The following is a 25171-nucleotide window of genomic DNA, read 5'->3' on the forward strand; positions in this document are numbered from 1 at the left end:
GATTCCGAGGTTCCTGGAGTGGAATGTAGGAATTATAGTTGTCATATGTTTGTCATGAATTATCAGGGGTGGTGGAGCTGGGTTTTGTTTTTTGTCCATCAATATAATTTCGGTTTTGTCAAAATTGATAATGAGTTTTAGGGAATTTAGGAGATGTTTGATAGAGATTAGCAGATCTGATGTTTTTCTGTAGGTGTCTTCAATTGATTTTTGTATGGGGATCAGAAGTTGTATGTCATCGGCATATAGGAATATACTAGTAATAGCAGTGGCTATTTTCTAAGTCAACCTGATTAATAGCAGGTAATGAACTTCTCCTCAAGAACTTATCCAAACCTTTTTTAAACCCAGTTACACTAACTGCACTAACCACATCCCCTGGCAACAAATTCCAGAGTTTAATTGTACATTGAGTGAAAAATAATTTTCTCCGATTAGTGTTAAATGTGCTACATGCTAACTTCATGGCGTGCTCCCTAGTCCTTCTATTATCCGAAAGAGTAAATAACCGATTCACATTTACCCGTTCTAGAACTCTCATGATTTTAAAAACCTCTATCATATCCCCCCCTCAGCCATCTCTTCTCCAAGCTGAACAGCCCTAACCTCTTTAGTCTTTCCTCATAGGGGAGCTGTTCCATCCCTTTTATCATTTTGGTCGCCCTTCTCTGTACCTTCTTTATCACAACTATATCCTTTTCGAGAAGTGGCGAATAGAATTGTACACAGTATTCAAGGTGCGGTCTCACCATGGAGTGATACAGAGGCATTATGACATCTACCATTTTATTCGCCATTCCTTTCCTAATAATTCCTAACATTTTGTTTGCTTTTTTGACAACCACAGTACCCTGAGCAGATGATTTCAATGTATTATCCACGTTGACACCTAGATCTCTTTCCTGGGTGGTAGCTCCTAATATGGAAGTTAACATTGTGTAACTATAGCATGGGTTATTTTTCCTTATATGCATCACCTTGCACTTATCCACAATAAATTTTATCTGCCATTTGGAAGCCCAATTTTCCAATCTAACAAGGTCCTCCTGCAATTTATCACAATCTGCTTGTGATTTAACTACTCTGAATAATTTTGTATCATCTGCAAATCTGATTACCTCACTCGTCATATTCCTTTCCAGATCATTTATAAATATATTGAAAATCACAGGTCCTAGTACAGATCCTTGAAGAACGCCACTATTTACCCTTTTCCACTGAGAAAACTGTCCATTTAATCCTACTGTTTCCTGTCTTTTAACCAGTTTGTAATCCACGAAAGGACATCGCCACCTATCCCATGACTTTTTACTTTTCTTAGAAGCCTCTCATGAGGAACTTTGTCAAATGCCTTCTGAAAATCCAAATACACTACATCTACCAGTTCACCTTATCTACATGTTTATTAACCCCTTCAAAAAAGAGAAGCAGATTTGTGAGGCAAGACTTGCCTTGGGTAAAGCCATGCTGACTTTGTTCCATTAAACCATGTCCTTCTACATATTCTGTGATTTTGATCTTTAGAACACTTTCCACTATTTTTCCTTGCACTGAAGTCAGGCTAACTGGTCTGTAGTTTCCCGGATCTCCCCTGGAGTCCTTTTTAAACATTGGGGTTACTTTAGCCACCCTCCAGTCTTCAAGTACAATGGATAAAAATAAAATAATAAACCATAGGAAAAACCCAACAGCACAAGGTGGCAGGCAGGTTTCGTGAGGACTAACAGCCTGCTGTCCTAGGAGAATAGCTGTTACAGGTAAGCAACTCTGCTTTCTCGTAGGAGAAGCGTTGTGGTAACGGGCACAACGCCCACAGTGCTGTTGGTAACAGAGGGGGAGATATCCTGAACCCAAACATCGGGCTTTAGGGTAGGGAGAGTTTGATTCTACAAAGAGATTCTGGTGGACAGACTGGCTGAACCTACTGTCACACTGGCCATCCCTATCCAGACAGGAGTGTGATGTGAATGCGTGGAGAGAATTCCACGTCGCAGCCTTGCAGATCTCCTCCATGGGAATTGTATGCAAGTGGGCCACTGATGTTGCCATGGCTCTGACAGAATAAGCCTTGACCTGACCCCAAAGATGCAGTCCTGCTTGGGCATAACAGAAAGAGATGCAATGTGCTAGCCAATTGGATAATGTATATTTGGCAACGGCAACTCCCAATCTATTCCTATCAAAAGAAATAAAATGTTGGGTGGACTATCTATGGCTTCTGTCCACTCCAGGAAGAAGGCTAAGGCTCTCTCTCAATGTGCAGGGCTCGTTCGCCTTGGTGCGAATGGGGACTGGGAAAGAATATTGGCAGGACGATTGATTAAGATGGAAATAAGACATCACCTTAGGCAGGTACTTGGGGTACGTATGGAGGACCACCCTATCGTGAAAAAACAGTGTAATATGGATACGTCACTAAGGCCTGGAGCTCGCTGACCCTGTATGCTGAAGTAAGCACCACCAAAAATATGACCTTCCAGATCAGGTACTTCAGATCACAGGCATGCAGCAGCTCAAAGGGAGCTTTCATCAGTTGCGCAAACACCACACTTCAACTGAAGCAGGCCCTGCATAAAGCGTACAACTATGGGCTGTACAGAGATGGGCTTACCCTCTACATCATGTGGTAAACACCAATCCCACTGAGATGGACCCTAATGGAGCTAGTTTTTAAGCCAGCCTCCGACAGGTGCAGGAGGGTAAGCGAGCAGTTTTTGTGTGGGGCAGGAAATGGATTTAGTGCTTTCAGCTCACACCACATGGAAAACCTCCTCCACTTCAGCCCCTAAGACTTTCTAGAAGCCACCAGGACCCGAGACACATTGGCAGAGAGTCCAAGTGGCTGTAGGATCAGCCTCTCAACATACAAGCTGTGAGCACCAGATCTGGAGGTTGGGATGCTGAAGCCTGCCTTGATCCTGCGTGATGAGATCTGGGGAAGTCCCCAGACTGAACGATTTCTGGAAGGACAACTCCCAAAGGAGTGGAAACCAGACCTGTCTCAGCCAATGAGAAGCTATGAGGATCATAGTCCCTTATCCTGTCCAAACTTCAGGAGAGTCTTCGATACTAGAGGAATTGGAGGATACGCGTACAGAAGACTGTTGCCCCATTGGCGAGCAAAGGCATCAGAGGCTGGTTTGCTGTCTGTCCTGTACAGAGATCAGAACTGAGTCACCTTCCTGTTGCATGGGGATGCAAATAGGTCCACATTTGTGAGACCCCAGAGGAGGAAGCTCCGGTCTGCTACCCCCTAGTCCAGTGACCATTTGTGAGGTCTGAAGGCACGACTCAGTCTGTCTGCTATCACATTCTCCGTTCCGGCTAGATACATGGCCTTGAACACCATCCTGTGAGACAGGGTCCAGGACCATATCTGGACCACTTCCTGACACAGGAGGTATGATTTCAATCCTCCCTGCTTGCTGACATACCACATGGCTACTTGGCTGTCAGTTTGGATCAGGACAATTTTGTTGGATAAGCAATCTCTGAAAACCTATAGAGCGTACCTGATCGTCCAGAGCTCCAGAAAGTTGATTTGACACTGTGCTAACTGGGCAGACCATAGACCCTGAGTGTGGAGCCACTCTACATGGGTAACCCACTCCAGGGTGAAAGCATCCGTGGTGAGGATAATTTGGGTAGGGGGAGCCTGAAACAAGACTCCCTGCTCCAAATATTTAAGAACCCAACACCAGGACAATGATGCGGATGCGAACCTGAAGGTTCTGTGTGGCTTGGTGCCATTGCGACCTTAAGGTCCATTGGGCTCTGCGCATGTGTAGACGTGCCAAGGGAGTGACATGGATGGTTGCAGCCATGTGGTCCAACAGTCTCAACATGTGGCAAGCTGAAACCTGCTGGCTCTGTTAAGTCACTGCCGCAAAGAACGCTAGAGTGGCTGCCCTGAAATGTGGTAGGAAAGCCTTGTCTAGCAGGGCTCCTATGAAGTTCAATTGAGGTGATGGGTGGAGGTGAGACTTTGGGTAGTTGATGTTGAACCCTAGTGACTCCAGCACCTGGATGGGCAAGCGCAAGAACTGATCTGCCCCTGCCCGACATGCGTTCTTGAACAACCAATTGTCCAAATAAGGGAAAACATGCACTCCCAGTCTGCGGAGGTGCACCCCCACCACGGCCAGACACTTCGTAAAGACCCGTGGGGCCAATGCTAGCCCAAACTGTAACACTCTGTACTGGAAGTGCTGTTTTCCCATCACAAATCTGATATACTTCCTGTGACCTGAAAAGATCTCGATGTGTGTGTATGCGTTCTTTAAATCGAGGGAGCAAAGCCAGTCCCCTTTTTGCAGGAGGGGAATCAGGGTGCACAGGGAAACAATCTTGAACTTTTCTCTTTTGAGAAACCTGTTCAAGGCCCTTAGGTTTAGGATGGGACACAGTCCCCCTTGTTCTCTTTGGAATCAGTAGAATCCCTGCCCTCTTTGCCCTGGTGGGACAGGCTTGACCGCTCTGGCCATTAAGAGGGCAGAGAGCTCCCGAAGCAGTACCACCTGATGCACTGTTGGCCCCCAAGAGAGCACGGAAGAGAATTTGGAGGGATATGCAATAGGTTCAATCAGTACCCCTGGCGGACGATGGACAAAACCCACTGTTCTAAGGTTATACTGGGCCACTGGTTCTTGAAGAACTGTAGCCGCCAATGTCTCGGGTACAGATGGCTGGCTGATGCTCCCCACGATCAAGTCAAAATCCTATCCTGGATTTGGCTGGAGTGCCGGTTGGATTTTGGGAGCTCGCTGCTGCCTGGGATGGCTGCAAGAGCTCACCCTCTAGGAATGGGAGTGAGAGGGTGGAGGATAGTACGTCCTCTGGCAGCAGAAAGACTTCCTCTGCCTAGGTCTCGCCAACCTCCTGGCTGAGGAGAGCAGGTCTGAAGAGCTAGTAGAGAGTTGCTGAAGGGTCTCATGGTGACCCTGCAACCGGGCCACCATGTCCCTCACCTTATCTCCGAAGAGATACTCTACCATGCACGGCAGGTCAGCGAGTTGTTCCTGAACTGCTGGTCGGAGATCAAAGAGCCGCAGCCATGCCATTTGGCGAGCACAGATTCCCGCTGCAGTCTCAAAAACATCGTAGGTGGCGTGCACTTCATGTTTCCCGCATTTCAGACCCTGATGCATTAGCGACATAAAGGTGTCTTGGTGCTGTTGAGGTAGTCACTCGGCCGCCTCCTGCACCTGCTTCCAAAGGTTGCGAGTGTATTGACTCAAGTAGAGCTAGTAGGAGGTGATGTGGGCAATGAGCAGAGCCCCCTGAAAAACTTTCCACCCAAGGGCATCCAGCAATCTGTGATCCCATCCTGGGTGTGCCGAGGTATGGGACCGAGAGAGCTTAGCCTTCTTGAGAGTGGATTTGACCACTACCAATTGGTGTGCCAACTGATGCTTCTCGAATCCAGTAGCCTGTTGGACAAGGTAAACCCCGTCCACCTTCCTGTTAACAGGAGGAACCATGAGGGGGTGTTCCCAAATCCTCAACAGCAGCTCCTTAAAGATTGTGTGTACCAGGACCGCCACAATCTCTTTAGGAGCCTCCACAAACTGGATGATCTCCAGCATCTTGTGCCGGGCATCCTTCTCAGTCATTAACTGAAATGGGATGGCCTCCGCCATCACCCGCACAAAACCTGCAAAGGGCAGGTCCTCAGGTGGAGACTCCGTAGTGTCATCCCCTTAGGGATCATAAGGCTCCTCATCCTCGCTGTAATCAACAGGGGATGGAGCCCCTAGGTGCTCAGCCTTCATATCCAGGGACATGGGCACTGGTGCCGGCCCCAGCAAAACTGGATAGGGGGCTTCAGGCTGCAGTTATGCCATTGGCACTGACGGGGCCTCTTCCTCGGAGGAACCAGTGACAACCACCGCATTGGTTGGGGAAAGCATCAGTGCCCCGCCGGGCCCCGATGGCTGCCCGGGAACATATGCCAGCTGGATCAATAAGAAACCAATAAGCACATCGAGGAGCTCCAGCAGTGGTTCCAGCAAGGAGATCGGGCACTGATACCGTTGGTACCACCAGCTTTATGGCCCGGAGCGCTCGCTCAACCGCTAGATGGACTCAGTGCTCTAACTCCTCTTTGAAGGTTGCCAATGCCAAAACAGACTGGGAGGTAGGAGGTTCAGCCAGATCTTCTTCAGAACCTCGAGGCACTGCCGCCATGGGAGAACAACCTGAAAATAAACTTACCAAACCGACAGAAAACCTGACTGGGAAGTGAGGGGAACTGAAGAGGGACACGAATCGAGAAAACTGTGAAAAAACACCAAGGAATCTGTGCAGAATTTTCCACTGATACTTTTTTAGCAAAAAATGAGCTCACAAACCATGATGTGAAAGTTCCACGGAAAAAAAAGAGACTGAAGAGAGACCCCCACATGGCTGCGTGGATAAGGGCACGCTGGGCATGCTCAGTGTGCCTAGTCAAAGTTCTAGAAACTTTGACATATGTTTTCCGTGCCGGGCTCCATCAGATATCACCCATGTGAGAGGACTACCATCCTGCTTGACCTAGGAGAATAACCTGTGGGAACAGGAAAGATATAATGTTGGAGGCAACAATAGTGGGCTAGGCTAAGATGATGTGAAAAGTGGAATATAAATCTAAAAAAAAAAAAAGATCAGAACCAACTGTCATGATGCTGCGATATGAAGAAACTGATAAACAAAGAAATTCTCTATATAAGCAGCTAATGTGCAGGCAGAAAACTGAAGGAGGTCCAACAGTGAGTGTCAGGTCCTTCCTAGTACTCTTGTCTTATTTTGCATACCAATAAATGCTTCTAACCCAAGTACAGAATCTGTTTATCTGTAATTAAGGGGATAAGCACTGTAAGAAGCCTTTAGTAATCAGTATTTTTGTGTATTTTTTTATTTTTATTTTGTTATGTGATAACTACATGTTGACTGTTGTAAACTGTTTTGGACAACTCTTTCAGAGTTGGGGAGCTAGTTGATAAGAAAATGTAAATACCGTATTTTCCGGCGTATAAGACGACCCCCCCCCTTTTTTATACATATTTTTAAGAAAAAAAATAATTTTACACTCAAACAGGAGCAACCCTATCTATGAAAAGGCAACACTACAAATACCGTATATCAGGCCCTAAAAACCAATACACCTCTTATTAGGAAAACAGAACTAGCAAGCAGCTATAGATCCCCACACAGAAATAATTGTAAAACTATACTAATAAGCAGAATAAATGTTTCAAAACAGCTATGAACAGAATAACATCCAACAATTAAAAACTCATAAAAACTATTAAACATTCTCCAAACACCAATAAAATATTTCAAAAAAGCAGACACATCACATAATATTAAATAATCAAAATGGCAGTCAATCAAGAAAAATAAACTTTAAAAGCCACTTTTACTTACCCCCTCCAGCAGCTCTCCTACTCCTCTTCCATGCAGGCCGTAGCACACACCAGAAGCAGCAGTAATGGCTAAGCTCTATACTCATGGTCCTCTTCCTTAGGGCCCATGTCTCTCTCACACACACACACCATACCAGTCATGCCCCCATGACCAGTTTCTGTCTCTCACACACCAATCATTTCCCAAACAGTCTTTGACACACACACCAGACACCTTCCTGAACAGTTTCTCTCATGCCATACACACACACACAGGCTTCCCACTCCCGTGTTCTGCTTACCGTACATATACGGGCTTCTTACTCTCATAATCACTTTCTCTGTCTCACACACACACACCAGTCTCTCTCTCATTTCCATGCTTGCTCTCCACGTGCACAGGCTTCTCATTCCCTGAATCACATTCTCTCTCTCACATTCACACACACCAGTCTCTTTCTCTCACACACACCGTCACCTTATCAACCAGTCTCTCTCTCATGCACACACACACACACAAAGCCCTCCCGCTCCCATGCTCTCTCTCACATAATCAGGCTTCTTACTCCCATGCTCTCTCACATACCCAGATTTCTCACTTCCATGCTTTTTCTCTCTCTCTCTCTCTCTCACACTCACATACACATCAGTCATCTCTCTGAGCAGTCACTTTCATTGTCTCTCACATATACACACACATGAGCTCGCTGACCAGTTTCTCTCAATCACACACATGCTCTCAATCAAATGCATTCTCTCACTTACACACAGGCTGGCTGCTTCTCTCTCTCTCCCTCTCACTCACTTCCACTCCACTCCCCCCCCCCCGAGCACAAATAGTAGCTGCAGCAGCTTCCTCCTCCAGTCCCCGCAGGCCAAGAAAGAAGAAACCCATCGGCCGCGGGAGGCTCATGCTGCTGTCTCCTTTCCTGATTACCAGCTCCTTCGACTGCTCGGGGGCCGATGCTGCTGTCGCTGCTGCTATTTTTTCACGCGGTACGGCTCTTTCTTCCCGCGCATCACTTCCTGTTCCGGGTCCAGGGGGGGGGGGGGGATGCAGGCACGGGAAGAAGAAAAGGCCAGCCGCGGATGCCACAGCTTTTTTTTTTTTTTGCACCGCTGCCGTTCCCGCTGGGCTTGAACGTGCTGATAGCCCAGCGGCAACGGCAGTGCGGTGCGCGGGAAGGAGAAAGCCGTGCCGCGTGAAAAAATAGCAGCGGCGACAGCAGCATCGGCCCCCAAGCAATCGAAGCAGCTGATAATAGGGAAAGGAGACAGCACCATGAGCCTCCCGCGGCCGATGGGATTCTTCTTTCTTGGCCTGCGGGGGCTGCAGCTACTATTTGTGCTTGGGGGGCGGGGGAGAGGAAGTGAGTGAGAGAGAAAAGCAGCCAGCCAGCCAGCCTGTGTGTAAGTGAGATAATGCATTTGATTGAGAGCATGTGTGTGATTGAGAGAAACTGGTCAGAGCGCAGGTGTGCCCTATATGACGATACCCGGCGTATAAGATGACCCCCGACTTTTGAGAAGATTTTCTTGGGTTAAAAAGTCGTCTTATACGCCAGAAAATATGGTAAATAAAAATAGTGCAGTTTTTCCCAACCCGCTCCTGGAGGCACATCTAACCAATCGGGTTTTCAGGATATCTATAATGAATATGCGAGAGGTAGATTTGCAGACAGTAGAGATCCAGAGTATGTAAATCTCATGCATATTCTTTGTGGCAATCCTGAAAACATGACTGGTTAGGTGTGCTTCCAAGAGAAGATTGGGAAACACTGCAGTAGTAATATGAAAATGATAGTTAAGAAGTCTCTCCCTCCCTCCCCATCTCTTTTGGACAGAGATTCTCTCCCCTCTACTGGCCAGCATCTCTTCCTTTCTCTCTCCCCCCATGCTCTGCCCAGAATCTCCCTCCCGTCCTATCATTTCCTTCCTTCCCCCCCCCCCCACACTGGCTAATCTTTAATACTCCCTACCCCTGCATCCTCCTACCAGCAGTGGCTCCCAGGTCGGTAGAAGTTTCCCTCAACAGTTCCCCCTCAATAGCTCTGACTGAGTACATGGCAGTGGTTCCCCTTCTCAGTAGCCAGCTGATCCCCAGAAGTTGCAACATGCAGGCATACATACTTAAACCAGGCCCCAGGCAGATACCTAAGAACTTCTTAGTTGTGGTCACAAAATAATGACAACTACAGTAAAATAAAATTACAGAGAGGACAAGGACAATTCCCAGGTTTTGGTGCTGGTCAGATCAAGTTTCTTGTCTAATGGCAGGATACTTCATATTCTGCTGCTATAGCTACTGTTTCCCCCAGGACATAGCAGGTCACTCTTCTGCTGAATTCAGCCTCCCCTCTCCTCTCTTGTCCTGCAGGCAAGAGAAGTAGGTGAGGTTGGCTTGGGCAGAGCAGATCAAAGAACTCCGATGCCCAGGAACCATGGTCATAAGTCAGCATGGGAGGGGAAGGGTAGTTTGCAAGCTCTCAACTTCCGCTGCAATGGCTGTGGGAAAGTGGTACTGGCAGATCTGAAAGCTCTCAAACTCTCCTAACTCTGCTGCCCTTCCCTCCTCAGCCTCATTCTCATATAGAAATGTTATGGCAGAAAATGACCATTCAGCCTGTATAGTTTGCCCATTCATACCAACTGCTCTGCTGTACAATCCCTAACCTCCCCTGTGCCTATTCCATGCTTTCTCGAATTCAGATTCTGCCCTTATCTGCACCCCATCCACTGGAAGGCTGTTCCATATATCCACCACCTTTCTGTAAAGAAATATTTCCTTATTTTACTCCCGAGTCTACTCCCTCTAACCCTCATCCCATGACCTCTCATACCAGAGTCTACTTTCCACTGAAAGAGGCCTGCCTCTTGTGCATGGATACGTTGAAGATATTTAAATGTCTCTATCATATCTCCCCAGTCTTGCCTTTTTCTCTAGGGTATACAAGTTGAGATCTTTAAATCTGTCCCCAAATGCTTTATATTGAAGACCAGTTAGCACTGCAGTAGCCATCCTTTGGACTGACGCCTTCAGGTTCATATCCTTTTGAAGATGCAGTTTCCAGAACTGTTCTCCGTTTTCACCAGGGACATACAAGGGCAATATCATCTCCTTATTTCTGCTGACCATTCCTTTCCCTACATACATACCCAAGCATCTTTCTGGCTTTTGCCATCTGTTTGGCCGTCTTGAGATTATCAGATATATTCACCTCAGATTCTGTTCTTGTTTAGTACACAGGAGATTTTCACCGCCTATACTGAACCACTCCCTTGTGTTTTTGCAGCACAACTACAAGACCCTGCATTTTTTCAGCATTGATTCTAGACTGCCCTGAACGCCAGCCTCTTTGATTGATGCATGGCACACAGTATTTTTTTACAAGTCGGTGGTGCCAGTGCACCTGCTTTACCCTTTAGATATGGTGTCAAATTTTAGACCTGTTTTGAATTTTCCAACATTAGGAAAAATATTTGAAAAATATGTATTTCTGCAATTAAATTACATTTTGAAGAAATATAAAATATGGGTTCTGGAAAAATCATGGGGCAGAGACTCTTTTGCTCTCTTTGTTTGACAAGCTAAACCACAAAAGAGCTTTCTTTCACCTGGTGCAGACTGGATTGGGAACAGTAGCTCTTTCATGGTTTAAATCTTCTTTTTTTTTTTAAACTGTTTATTTTTCTTTTTTAACATATATCACAATTGCTATTACAATCAGAGAAACAAGAAGAAGAAAATCTAATCATATACAAAAGGAAAAAAAAAATTTTTCTCCACCTGTGTTAAAACAAATAGTAAGAGACAGCTATCTCCCGTCTAGCAGCTAGTGCAGGCTGAGAACAAATACATCGTATCTCTAAACAATACTGTTAATAATTGTCTCAGTCCCCTCAATAAGATCAAAAAGGTGACCACATTTTTTCATATAAAGACATTTGCCTGTGGCGCAAATCATTTTTATGAAGTAGATGGCAACGTGTGCATACAGGAGGAAGTTATTTTGATTGGAAGAGTATTCTGTCAGGAGTACCACAGGGTTCCTCTTTGTCAACTGTTTTATTTAGTGTTTATTTATGGCCGTTGTGCTCAGTTTTTAATATGTTTGATTTAAAATATTTTATTGATGCTGGCGACGCTCAGTTTTTTTTATGCCTTGTGATAACATTGGTCTTTTTCTAGTTTTGCTTTTACAGACTTGCATGGAGGCCATTAGTGCCTGGCTATCAACAAATGTTCTCTCTATTAACGTGGCCAAAACATTCTGGTTTCAAGATGAGGGGTTGATCCAGACAACTCTACCAGTGACACTTCTTTTACAGGCAGATAAAAACCTGATACATTGGACTTTTTTTTTTCTGTCCTAGAGCCTATCATTTCCTGGGCTATAACATTCACATTTTCCCTGATGTGAGTCAGGCAACACAACCTGGTGCAGGAAGTTTTTGGGATGCGTCAGACACTGACATCACTTGGATGAGAATATGTTGTAAAATTTCCTCTGCAAGTGCCTGATTAAACAAGCATTTTACAAAGAGACGGGTGAAAAGAGCGAAACTAGTCAGGAAAAGACAGAAAGGCACCGACACACAGTACTTAGGACTTTACAGTAGATTTAGTCTATGAACTCTACACCACAATAAGCATAAATATAATACTATGTGTAATAAAACTACCTGAGTAAGTACCTTGGTATATCTGGTCATGATCTACTTCGCTAAATGACTATGTATAATGATATATTGTAACCGAACCTTTAGTGGCACCTGTTAGAATGTACTATAGTACACTTTTATCGACATTAAATATGTGCCTACATGTAAACCGTTGCGATGGTATTTAACTTAACAACGGTATAGAAAAGTTTTTAAATAAAAATAAATAAAAATACTGCAGGATATTTGATTTATGCTGGTGGACCCAATGCAATTAGCTATTTCTTTTTTTTTTTTGGAGGATACAGAGTCATTCCAGCTGCTGAACATCCTCATTAAGACTCTGTATATGTTTGGTTGGTTTGTCGTTACTAGATGGGGTTATTGTTTAAGGTTTAACTCTGAAGACCTAGCTTGTTACTTTGATAAGTAAACGGGATGTATAATTAATAACAGCTCTATTTCTTCTTCTTTTTTTTTTTTTTTGTTACTACTTGAGATTGAATCTTCCTCCATCTGAGGGCGAGAGAAATACTAAACAGTGCTAAATATTTTCCCTCAATATTGTATTTTCTAATATATCTTTTTCTACAGTGACATTCGTTGTTCTTATAAGAAATGGATGTTTCTTGTAAAATTTGTTGAAAACTCAGAAAATAATAATAAAACAAACAAAAAAAAGATCTCATTGGCCCCAATGGATCTAATTCCTATAGTAAAATCTAGGTTGATTTAGATTTACTGCTTTCTCCAGAAATCTAGAATAGAATGTGGTGCTTGATGGCCAGAGTTAGATATTCCTGCAAATCAGCAAGGTCAGCAGAGAACTAACAAGGTATGAAAGTGATACAGTACCACATTAAATTTGACCGATGCCATCGAATGCAGAGTTACACTGCAGTGACCAAATGAATCGACTCTCCACTCCTAAAGTGCAGACAGGACATCCAGTAGCTGCATCAGGCCTGAACGTCAAGTGGCAGAAATCCCTGTGAAGCTTTGACAGCTACACAACTAATCAGTAATAAAACTGGTTGCCAAATCATTTTTTTTTTTATAGTACTTGTTGGTCCATGAATTTCTCTCAGACCCTCTGTTACCTTCAGAAGAGAAAATGGTTGCTTCCGCTGCACTCACCACAACAACCAAGTTGAGCTCCCTAGCCATTGTCTTCAATTCCCGGGCAAGTTGCATCATCAGCGACATGCCTGAGGGGACAGACACAGGAGTCAAAGGTGTTTAACGTAACACAATAAATGACAAAAGACCAATTGGCTCATCCAATCTGCTTAGTTGTCTTCTTTGGTTTTGTCCCACTTTGAGTAGAGGAGCACATAAATTCTCATAATTTATTTCGTTTATATTCTGCCTTTTAGGCACTTTCAAATGGATTACGTTCGGGTACTATAAGTATTTCCCTATCCCCATAGGGCTTACAATCTAAGGGGCTGATGTAGTAAAACCTCAGCAAAATATGAGGCACCCCTTGCTATGGGCATCTAAATTCTGTGGTCATATGAAAAGTGAGTTTCTTTTAATCAAGTCAAAATACACAATTATTTTTCTTCACCAAAAGCAGTAAATTACAGTGTCACAAAGATACTAAGGAGGAGGACATACTTATTGTAACACAGAGAACTTATTTTTTAATGTTTTTCATGAGCTGTTGACTGCAAGTTGATTATACTCTACCTCAGAGGCTGGCGTTAAATTTGCCACGTTAAAAAGTGTGCTTTGGGTGCCCAGCGCTTTACCACATGGAGAGTAATATCTAATATTCTCATGCAATTTACATCTGACAGGTGCTATCAAGTAAGCAGTTGTTTGGGCGCGTGTTTTGGACTCACTAATCTCCTTATTGCATCGGGTGCTAGTCTAGTGCGTCCAAAACAAGCGCCCAACCGCGTGTAAACCCGTGTGCTAAGATGAGTGCACTTTATTGCATCGGCCCCTAAGAGCCTCAATCACTAAGCCATGTTAGACTACTTTTCACACGGTAAATGACCTAATGCGGGCAAAACACGAGATATTTTAAATATCTCACATTAAATGAACCCCAGTACCGCGCATATTACAAAAAGCTCATTAGCAACAAACACAGGCCAATGAGCTCATTAATAATCTACATTATGCTAATCAAATAACGCAGCTTGCCAAAAAATTCACAAGCCGTGTTATTTAAACTAAAGTAAGCTAGAACTCGAGACTTGTGGCTAACTTCCTCCGGGTGCATCGGAATGTTTTGTTTTTTTTTATTATTATTTATTCCAAGATGGCCGACTGAAGCGTGGTCGACGTGGACGCTCGCACTTGCTGCTGCTACCAGGCTCGTAATACCGATCGATCCTGGTAACGTTTACCTTAAGAAATTACTTTATGGGATGGAAAAGAAAGCCAAGGACTGCTTCTTACCCCGCGATCTCTCCCGGGCAGTCTTTCACGGGACCCATGGACGCCCATGTCTCCCGCAGTACTCCTTTGCCGGGGAATCAGCCGCTGGAGAGTGGGGGAGGGGAATTTGAGCTCCCCTCTCTCCCTGGCTCTATATCACCATTGAGCCCGGCGCGAGGAACACCTCCTGGTAACCCAGCGGATGAGAGACCCACCTCGATAGCTGTGGAGGCTCCGTGGACCCAAGTGGTACAATCGGTTTTCTCTGCGGGGGACAGCGAGGTGGGGGAGGAATTCGCAAGCCCGACGGCCATCTTGGGAGAGGGAACCAGGAGAAGAATGAGAGACGGGGGAGGAGAGGAAAACCTCAGAACCGACCAGGAGCCCATATGGACTGAATTAACAATTCCAGAACTGCCCTCTGTGCAAAGACCAGGTGAGATATCTTTAATCTCTATTTGGGATGCAATAGCTGAGTTACGTGCTTCCATAACTAAACAGCTGGCACCGATAGTTAAAAGAAGTAATGAAATGGAACAAAAAATAACATCACTGGGAAATACAACAGTGGATTTAAATCAACAAATATCTACTATTAGAGTTCAAGCAACCTCTATTCAACAATCTCAATGTTTACTGGCTAAGGATAATGCTAATTTAGCATTAAAAGTGGAGATGCTAGAAAACAATATTAGAAATAAGAACTTGAGGATTATAAATTTTCCCAAAGTTCCTCTTGTTTCGCCACGGGATATGTTCAAGAGATACTTAATTGAAATCCTCAAAATACCTGAAAATGCTATTCCACCAACATCTAAGGTATTTTATTTGCCAACGCTTAGAAGAGATTTAAACCAGCAAAGGGGAGGAATGGAAGCATTACAGTCTGCAATGGAGCCACCAATGGCCTTGACTGCAATAATTGAAACATCGGATTCAGACATTGCAATACCTGCTACACTTATAGTATCACTGGTCTTAGAGCCTGATCGGGACTGGTTACTGAAATTGTTTTTCAGGCATAGAACAGAAACCTTTCTGCGATTCAAAATAAATATTTTTCCTGACGTATCTCGTTCAACGCAGAAGAGGCATAAGCAGTTTCTATTAATGAGGTCTATGGTACAACAGATAGGGGGTCATTTTGTTTTAAAATTCCCTTGCAAATGTTTAGTGAAACATCAAAATGTTTCTTATGTTTTCTTTGACCCTCCTCAGTTGTCACAATTCCTAATAGGGAAAACCCCTGAGAGTGGTTCTGAGGTAGAACCTCCACCCGTAGACCCTCAGGATAGCGTTCCGTAAATATTAAATGTACTGCACCGCATCAGTCATTGAGCCATTTTATTATTAGTATTGTATTACAATTTTCTTTGGATTGTGTCTGGATAACTCCCCAGCATTGAGGACTTTGAATGGTATTGTGTATATGAAGAATGTTTAACAATTTTGTTTCTTGCTATTGGTTTTTTGTAAAACAATACCTGTTTTCCATTCAAGATTATTCTTGGTTTTTTTTTATTAATATGTTTATTACATTTTGAGTTACAATATTGCAATAATATTCAAACCGGTTTGCTTTAACAGGAACCAAAAACCTTAAATAGTATACATTAGACAGCAAACTCTTACATGTCTTATATATCATTCCCCCTCCTTCCTCCCATCCCTCTTCCACTCTCTCCGAAAAGCTGGTAAAGATAAATAATAACAATATGACAATCAGAAAGCAGAACAGATTTCTATTAGGTTAAATGACATGTATCACATATTTGACTGACATATCATATATCCAAATCATAATAAAACATTGATGAAGCGTTAATGAAGCGTTATTTGGCCTGTATGTAATATCATTTAGTGTGCCCAGTAGGCCAGGTAGCTTAGTGGGGCAAACCGTAGTGTACTTAACACGCTAGAATATAGGATAACATCATGAGGCTGCAGTTTGGTTATACTCTAATTATCTAAGACACCTAGCAGGCCAAAGATGGAGTCCAAGACTTGTACCATGGTAGGGGATATATAATTAAGGAAAGCAGACCAAATGCATAAACTAGTAGCTAGTTTCTTCGGTGAGGTATTTCTAGCTATTTTGTATTCTAGAGAACACAGATGGATCATTTTCTGGAACCAATGTTCGTAACTAGGTCCTTGCATATCTAACCAACAAGTTAGGATAACTTTCCTGCCAATGAGACTAGCCCGCTTGAGGAGTAATTGGGCTGCTGAGTCTAAGCGCTGTCATACCAACATATCTGAGCTGAAGAGCCACAAATTAGGGTCCAGGGGTAGCTTAGTGTCTAATAGATGCGAACATACAGAATTCATTTTACTCCAAAATATACCAATTAAGGGACATTCCCAAAAGCAATGGGTGAAGGTGCCTACATCATTGTTAAACTTCAAGCAGACGTCCGATGGCTTAATTTAAAATGGCAAGCACAAGCGGGAGTAATGTAAATTTGCCAAAGAAACTTATAGTAAGATTCACATAACAACATCAGGGAGTGATGCAAAAATGTCTTTAAACTCCTCAAACGGTACTGAAAAAGAGAGACCATTCTCTCCATTTTGCATATATTTTCTCTAGATGGCCTGGTTTGGCTGCTTCAGTTAATATTTTGTAAAAGTGGGAGATTGTGGATTGTTGCCCCTTCCCCAACTGCACAGCCGCCCTCAACTTTTGGGTGTGTGCAGATTTTGAAAAAAGGGAAGAGCTACTAGTAATAAAATGTCTTACTCGCAGAAAGGCAAAAAAGTCTGTTTGAGAGAGAGAAAACTGTTGGCTTAACTCTGTAAAATCTAGAAGTTGCCCTGTAGTGTCACCTTAAACAGTTGGGGAATGTAAATAAGGCCTTTCCGTTGCCATTTGGTAAAGGTCTCCTCTGTTAATCTTGGTAAAAAAGAGGGATAATGGGCAATTGTAATAAGGCAAGTCATACGATGGGGTTGATTATAAATCTTACATAACTGTAACCAAGCCTTCCTACATGTAAGGAATAATGCATGGGATCTTATATGTGGGGGAGTTAATTGTATCTCCACTTGAAGCAACGGGTTAAGTGAGGGTATTCTGTACTACTCTAACAGGTTCTGGTATGGAACCTGTTAGAGTAGTACAGCCAGTCTCGCACATACCTTAAACTACAGGCTAAATTGTACAGGGAAAGCGTGGGGCAGCCCAGGCCTCCCTCCTGTGTTGGTTTTGTAAGAATCTCCATTGACAATCTGGCTCTTTTCCCCTGCCATATAAATGTCCATAAAATTCTTAGCAGGCTATTTTGGTCTCTTTTTGTAATCCATAAAGGTGTCATGTGCAAGACAGAGCCATTTAGGGAGGATTACCATTTTAAAAAGTTGAATTCTACCCACAAGTGAGAGAGGTAAAGATTGCCATTTGCTTAGTGTTTTGGAGGCGTGAGTGTATATTAGCCTTATATACCTCCTGTACTTTGAGTGGAATTTTAATACCCAAATATTTCAGTTCGCTGGACACCCACCATAAGGGGAATACTCCTGGCCAGTTCGCCCGAAGGTTTCCAATGACATCTATAGCTTCAGACTTATTTTGATTAATTTTGAAAAGTCCAAGACTTTGACTTTTTTTTGTATGGCTCCTCTGTTTTGGCTCTTATATTACACCACATAACCTAATGATCACTGGCGTTCACATTACATTCATTAGAAATTGGACATAAGAAATTGTTTCATTGTTTGTAACTACCAGATCCAGTATCAGCCCCACCTTCATGGATTCCATTACCATTTGTATAAGGAGAGCTCCTTGAAGGGTGGCCAGGTTCTCCCGACTTCTGACTGATTCTGCAGATGGGATGCTCCAATTACCTTCCAGCAGATTAAAATCTTATCAGCAATATCTTCCCTTTCATTACAATCTCATAAATGATTTTCTTTTCATTTTTATTAAACCTCTGTTCAATCATATATAACAATTACAGTGGTTCAGTCCTGAACATAGAAGATGTATATAAGTATAACTCAGCAACAAAAATATTACTAATTGTTTTTCAATTTAACCATAGCCACATTTTTATCAACTCTACCTTTCACACATATCCTCCTTTCATTCACAGCCCATATATGTCTTTGACTCGATTGCTACTCAACTCTGCCTGTCTGCAGTCACAGAGCATAGCACTGAAAGAGTACTGGTATCTCTTAATGACATGTGGATGCAGATGGATCAAGGTATATCAGAGCTACAGATCCTCTTAGATCTCTCAGCTGCATTCGATACTGTTGATCACCAAATTTTGCTGGCCCCAGACTATCAAATATAGGTATCCAGCAAATGTGAAAAATAGGTCAAATCCTTCCGAATGGGCAGAACTCAGAGAATGTGGGGTGGGAAATCCTCCAAACCATGGCCCCTGAGCTAGGGTGTATTACATGGGGTAGGGAGTGAGAAAGAGAGTGCATCACACATACATATATATCCCATTCTGCCATTTATCTAACTCTTACCCCATCCCCTGGGAGCAGATAGTGGGGAAGGGAAGAGTAGGGAACAATGTTGCTGGGGGAGCAGTTTGGTTCTAATTGGAAATATTTCATTCTCCCTGGTAATAACATCATTTTACTCACCAGCTTAATAAGGGTATTCTTATTTCTGGAGTACTGTCGGAAGTTTGTCTTAATACGACAGGCCGATGCAATAAAGTACTTCCAGCCTAACAGACAGGTTTACTTGTGGTTGAATGCATGTTTTGGGTGTGCAACAGCAGCATCTGATACAGTAAAGAGATTAGTGTGCCATAACGTGCATCCTAACCAAAGCATATCAGATAGCGCCCATTGAATTTAAATTGCATGCAAATGACATTGGAGAAATTACTTACCTGATAATTTTGTTTTCCTTAGTGCAGACACATGGACTCAGGACCAGGGGGTTTATGCTCCCCTGTCAGCAGATGGAGACAGCGCAAGTTGATGTCACAGTATATATATAACCCTACAGTGACTCCAGCCTGCCAGTATTTTCTTCAGAAGCAACTGTAAACAGACTAGCAAAAAACGTGATTAAAAACAAATAACCAGAACTATACTCAACCAACCATAAAGAGTGAATTCACATAAAAGTTTAGGTATCCCAAGCTAGGGACTGGATGAATACTTATCAGTAATTCTTTGGAACCCAGAGCCCCACAGGAGGACTAATGACACACACATGCTGCAGCTGAGGGCAGGAAGCTGAGTCCATCTGTCTATACTAAGGAAGACAAAATTATCAGGTAAGTCATTTCTTCATTTCCTAGCGTGTAGACAGATGGACTCAGGACCAGTGGGATGTACCAAAGCTACTCCCCAACAGGGTGGGAGGCTACCCGCGGTCCAGTCAACACCGCACATGCAAAGCTTGTGTCCTCCCAGGCCTGCACATCCAGATGATAAAACCTGGAAAAAGTGTGCAAGGAGGACCACATCGCAGATTGGCAGATATCGATGGGAGACGACAGACTAATCTCCGCCCATGATATTGCCTGAGATCTAGTGCAATGAGCCCTAACCTAAGTAGGTAACACTTTCCAGCATCCACATATGCGGCCGTGACCATTTCCTTAATCCAACAAGCTATGGTAGCCCACAAAGCACCTGCTTACTCCTGCCATGGAGAACAAACAGGCGATCCATCTTTTGAAAAGACTCCTAGAACTGCAGATACCGCAAGACAAGACACTTAACATCCAAGAAGTGCATAAGGCAAACTCCTCTGCATCCCTTACCTTATCCAGGGATGGCAAGGAGATGGACTGATTCAAATGAAAGTCAGAGACTACCTTGGGCAAGAAGAATGGAACAGTACTCAGCTGTAGCACTCCCGTAGTCACCCGAAGGAATGGCTCCTGGTAAGACAAGGCCTGTAGCTCAGAAATCTGATGCGCAGAAATATAGCCACAAGGAATACAGTCTTCAAAGTCAACAACCATAAGGAAAGGCTACGCACTTGTTGGAACGTAGGGCCCGCCAAAAAATCCAGCACCAAATTAAGACTCCACAATGGAAATGGTAACCTCAAGGGAGGCATAAGGTGCTTCACTCCCTTCAAAAATGGGCCACATCAGGATGAGATGACAAGGAAACACCATTCACCAGGCCTCTGAAATAGGCAAGAGCCACAACCTGCAAATAATTAAGGGCCAAGCTTTTATTCAAGCCATCCTGCAAAAAATCCAGAATGAGAGAGACTTTAACTGAACTAGGATGAACAATCTGCTCCTCACACCAGGCCTCAAAAACTCTCCAAACTCACACATAAGCCAAGGAAGTGGAGAACTTGATGTTCCAGCGGGACTCTTTGGCATTCCAGTGCCCCTGGGCTGTTAACTCCAGACAGTGAGCCCTCCAACCATGAAGACTCACATCTGTCATGAGTACCAACCAGACTGGAGAGGACAAGAAAACTCCCTTTCTCAGATGATCCTCCTGCAACCACCACTGGAGGCAGGAGCGATTATCATCGGCAAGAGGAGCTGAACCGCATTGCGAGATTGCGGGTTCCAACGACATAGCAGAGAGTGCTGAAGAGGATGCATATGCGCCCTTGCCCGCGGCACCACTTCCAGGTTAGCTGCCATCAAGCTGCGTACCTGTAGGTAGGACCACATCATCGGGCATATGGTGTTCATCAACTGATGCACTTGAGACATCAATCTCTGGATCCAAACTTCCGGTAGGAAAACTCTGTCCTCTCCCATGATGAACTGGACCCCCAGATACTCCAACAACTGGGATGGTTGAAGATTGCTCCTGTTAAGGTTCACCATTCAACCGAGCTCCTGCAAAAAGGAGATTATCTTGTGTGTCACCAGGTGGCTCTTTTCCTGAGACTTGGCTCGAATCAGCCAGTCATCCAAATACGGGTGCACCAGGATTCCTTCTTTTCACAAGGCGGCCGCTACCACCACCATAATCTTGTAAAATGTTCTGGGAACGGTGGCTAGACCAAAAGGCAGTGCCCGAAACCGATCAAGGTACCCCAACACCACAAAGCATAGGAAGCGTTGGTGTTCCAATCTGATGGGAATATGGAGGTAAGCCTCTGACAGATCCAAAGAGGTCAAAAATTCCCCTGACTGCACCAGAACCACAGCCCTCAGTCTGAGAAGCCTTTGAAGCATGAACTCCACCGCCTGTTTCTTCTGTGGGGAGTGGCAAGGGGACATCATGAACATGTCCCGAGGAATACTGCGAAATTCCAGTGCATATCCTTCACGTATCACCTTCAGGACCCATTGGTCAGATGTGAATTCAACCCACCTCTGATAAGAGAGAGAGAGACGTCCCCCTATTTCCTGTTTTGGAAGGAGGGTCAGCAAACCTTCATTGGGAAGCTCGGGAAGGTCTACCACCATAGTCTGCTCCTCTCTTGGGCTGCCAGGGACGAAAGGACTGAGACCTACCAAAAGGCCGAGTCCGCTGAAAGGTCGACCCTCTGTAGGGACAAAAATGCCTGGAACCCCGGAAATTACCCCTCATACCAAAAGGGAGCTGTAACTGTTGCTTATCTTCCGGCAACTGAGCCACCAGAGACTCGCCCCACTTACTGGCCACTTTCTCCAACTCGCTCCCAAACAAGAGCGAGCCTTTAAAGGGCATCTTGGTAGGACTGACTTTGGAAACTGTGTCAGCTGAACAACATTAACATTGCTGCCTCTTAACATTTAGGAAAAAACTGAAGACCTGGCTTTTCCGCCAAGCCTTCTCAGATCCCCCTGATACCCACTAGACAACCGAAATATCCTTCATGAACTATGTATCTCCGTACTTCATTCAAGTTCTTGATATGAGCCTCACCTGACTCATCAATTGTTTATACTCTTTGTTTACTGCATTCTTAGGCCTTTCTTTCTTTCCAGCAGTCCTTGCTTCCAAGTTTGCTTTCCTTGTTAAATGTAACTTTGTTCTTCCTTTTTCAATTTATGGTTTTTTGTTTTTTTTTTTGTATTTATAATTTTATTGGTGACCAAAACACAAAATACAGCAAACAGTCTACAACTCCATATACTTAAGCGTCACCATGGCTTTACCACTTATCACCCCTAGGAATCCCCTTCCCTCCCATACAGGCACTGTAAATACCAACGCATGACAAAGGATATCAACATATTTCAACAAATTTCCAAGGTACAAGTATCTTGAACGATAAAGTTTGGAAAACTATTAATAGTCTCATGGTCTTTCTTGAGTGTGTGTGGATGCGTGTAAGCACCGTTTTGTAGGAACCACTGGGCTATGTATCCCAAGTTTGTCGCCAACTAAGATAGGAGTCCCAAGTCTGATGGTATTTCCCGAGCCGTTTATGCTTATACGCGGTAATGCGATACATAGTGCAAAGGTGGTCAAGCCTATGTAGCACTGATGCAAACGTTGGTCCCTTTCCATCCTTCCATGTCCTTGCAATCTCCATCCTGGTAGCTGTGCACGCCTGGACACAAAAGTCCGATGTTGAGGAATGGTCGCCATCCAAAGAAGAGTTCAACAGGGCTCCTGCCACAGAGAGGCTCACGGACGTCTCCAAGACAGCCGCAAGCCACTGCTCCAGCTGCCGCCACAATGGTGTAATACAATCACCCGCCCACCACATATGGAGAAAAGTCCCTCGGGTATTACAGCCCCTCCAACAGAGACCCTCATGATTGGATATCATTTTCCGTAAGCGGTCCGGGGTTATATACCAACGGTACAATAATTTATACCCATTCTCTACCATTGTCGAGGATACAGAGGTTTTGCTTATATTGAGGTATATCTGTTCCCATTCACTCTCATCCAGCTGCTTACCAAGATCACCATGCCAAGCCTTAATATGGGAGGGCAACTCCACTCTTTTAGTATTTAATAATTTATAAATTTTAGAAAGCAAACCTGTATGTTTATGCGGGTCGGAACAGTAGCCCTCAAAGAGCGTCTTCCCACCCCTCAGATCCGCGGAGACCACATGAGCCTGGCAAAAATGGGAAATCTGCTTGTAAGAGAGAAATTCTATATCTGGAAGATGAAATCTCTCTCTAATTTGTGCGAAAGTGAGAAAGTTAGCATCTCCCCATACATGTTCCAAGCGCATAACACCCCTCTGTTTCCAGGGCAGGAAAGCCAGCTCGGGAAGATCTATCGGGAAAGATGTATTGTGATATAAACTGGTAAGATAGTAATAGGATTTAGCGCCCACGACTTTGGGTTTCCATTTCTTCCATAAGGACAATGTATGCCTGGTGGTGGGGTAACATTCCCGTACATTCCCTCCATGTGTTAACCGGCTGCCAAGGGATGGCAGCAAGGCTCATTCGCCCCATCTGCTGTTGCTCGATCAGGACCCAGTGCCTAGTGTCCCGATCGTCATGCCAGGCAACCATCGGGCGCAGTTGCCCTGCTATATAGTATTGAAGAATGTTGGGTACCCCGAGACCCCCCTCCGGCTTAAATTGATACAACACTGGTGCGCTTACTCGAGGAGGTCTTCTGTGCCAGATAAACCCATAAAACCTCCGCTGCCAATATTTGATAGCAGCTTCAGGTATAGGAATGGGAAGGGATTGAAAGAGATACAATAGTTTAGGTAGGGTGTTCATCTTAATAGTCGCTATTCTGCCGAGCCAAGATAGCGGTAACCGATGCCATTATCCAAATCAAAAAATATTTTGTGAGGAGTGGAGAATAGTTAGAAGAATATAAATCCTTGGGGTGAGAGGTCAAGTATACTCCAAGATATTTGAGTTTTTGAGTGGCCCATCTAAAGGGATGTAGTGGCCTCAGAGCCTGTACCGTCCCCTGGGAGCAGGAAACATTTAATATTTCGGATTTGTCCCAATTGACTTTGTAGCCCGAGGCCCCACTAAACAGTCGAATATCTTGTTCAATAGCCGTTAAAGAGTGATGAGGGTCCCGAACTGTGAAAATAATGTCGTCTGCAAAAAGACAAAGTTTATAACATTGCCCACCCACCTCAAAGCCCCTAATGGCAGCATTGTTACGGATTCGAATCGCCAGGGGTTCTAGGAAAATAGCAAAGAGCAATGGGGAAAGGGGGCACCCTTGTCGTGTGCCCCTTTCAACTTCAAAGCTGTCCGAGTACCCACCATTTATCTTAAGGCACGCTCTGGGATGCTCATACAAAGCATGAAGCCATGCGCAGAAATAAGGACCAAACCCCATCCGCCATAAGACCCCAAATAAAAAGGGCCAATGAACCATATCAAACGCTTTCTCTGCATCCATAGAAAGGAGCAGAGAATCGTCCGGTCGGTCGTGAGCTATCCATAGTAAATTAACCAGTTTGCGAATGTTGTCGCCGGCCATTCTCCCTGGCATAAAGCCCGCTTGATCTTGGTGGATCAGAGTAAGAATATATTTGTTCATACGCCCCGCTAAAATTCTCGCTAAGATTTTAAGGTCCAGATTAATTAAGGAGATCGGGCGATAGGAGCCACAATTCGCGGGGTCTCGCCCCGGTTTAAGTAGAACCGTGATTCCCGCTAGGTTTGCTTGGGCCCCCAGAGATTCTCCACCCCTCAAGGAGTTATATACTTTTTGCAGTTGTGCCACTATATAGGGGCCAAATTGTTTATAGAATTGAGCTGTCAAACCATCCGGGCCAGGTGATTTCCCAGATTTCATGGATCGTATACTTTCCAAAATTTCGACCGTGGTAATTTCAGCCTCCAACTCCCTTTGCGCTTCATAAGATAAACAAGGTAGAGGCGTAGCGGACA

At 44.2% G+C, this 25171-nt stretch overlaps 1 protein-coding gene across 7 annotated transcripts in view; it reads right to left on the reverse strand.

The window, feature by feature from the left end:
- Window positions 1-25171, reverse strand: part of RAD51D (RAD51 paralog D) — a 175801-nt gene that overhangs the window by 18432 nt on the left and 132198 nt on the right. For 6 of the 7 annotated variants that reach the window (XM_029613008.1, XM_029613006.1, XM_029613011.1 and 3 more), the window contains one exon: window positions 13185-13255. The exons of the other annotated variant lie outside the window; for it this stretch is intronic. In XM_029613008.1, the coding sequence (XP_029468868.1) occupies window positions 13185-13255 (71 nt within the window). The remainder of the gene's footprint in view (window positions 1-13184; window positions 13256-25171) is intronic. 7 annotated transcript variants of the gene reach the window in all.

This window comes from Rhinatrema bivittatum, chromosome 8 (genome assembly GCF_901001135.1).
Source record: "Rhinatrema bivittatum chromosome 8, aRhiBiv1.1, whole genome shotgun sequence".
NCBI lineage: Eukaryota > Metazoa > Chordata > Amphibia > Gymnophiona > Rhinatrematidae > Rhinatrema > Rhinatrema bivittatum.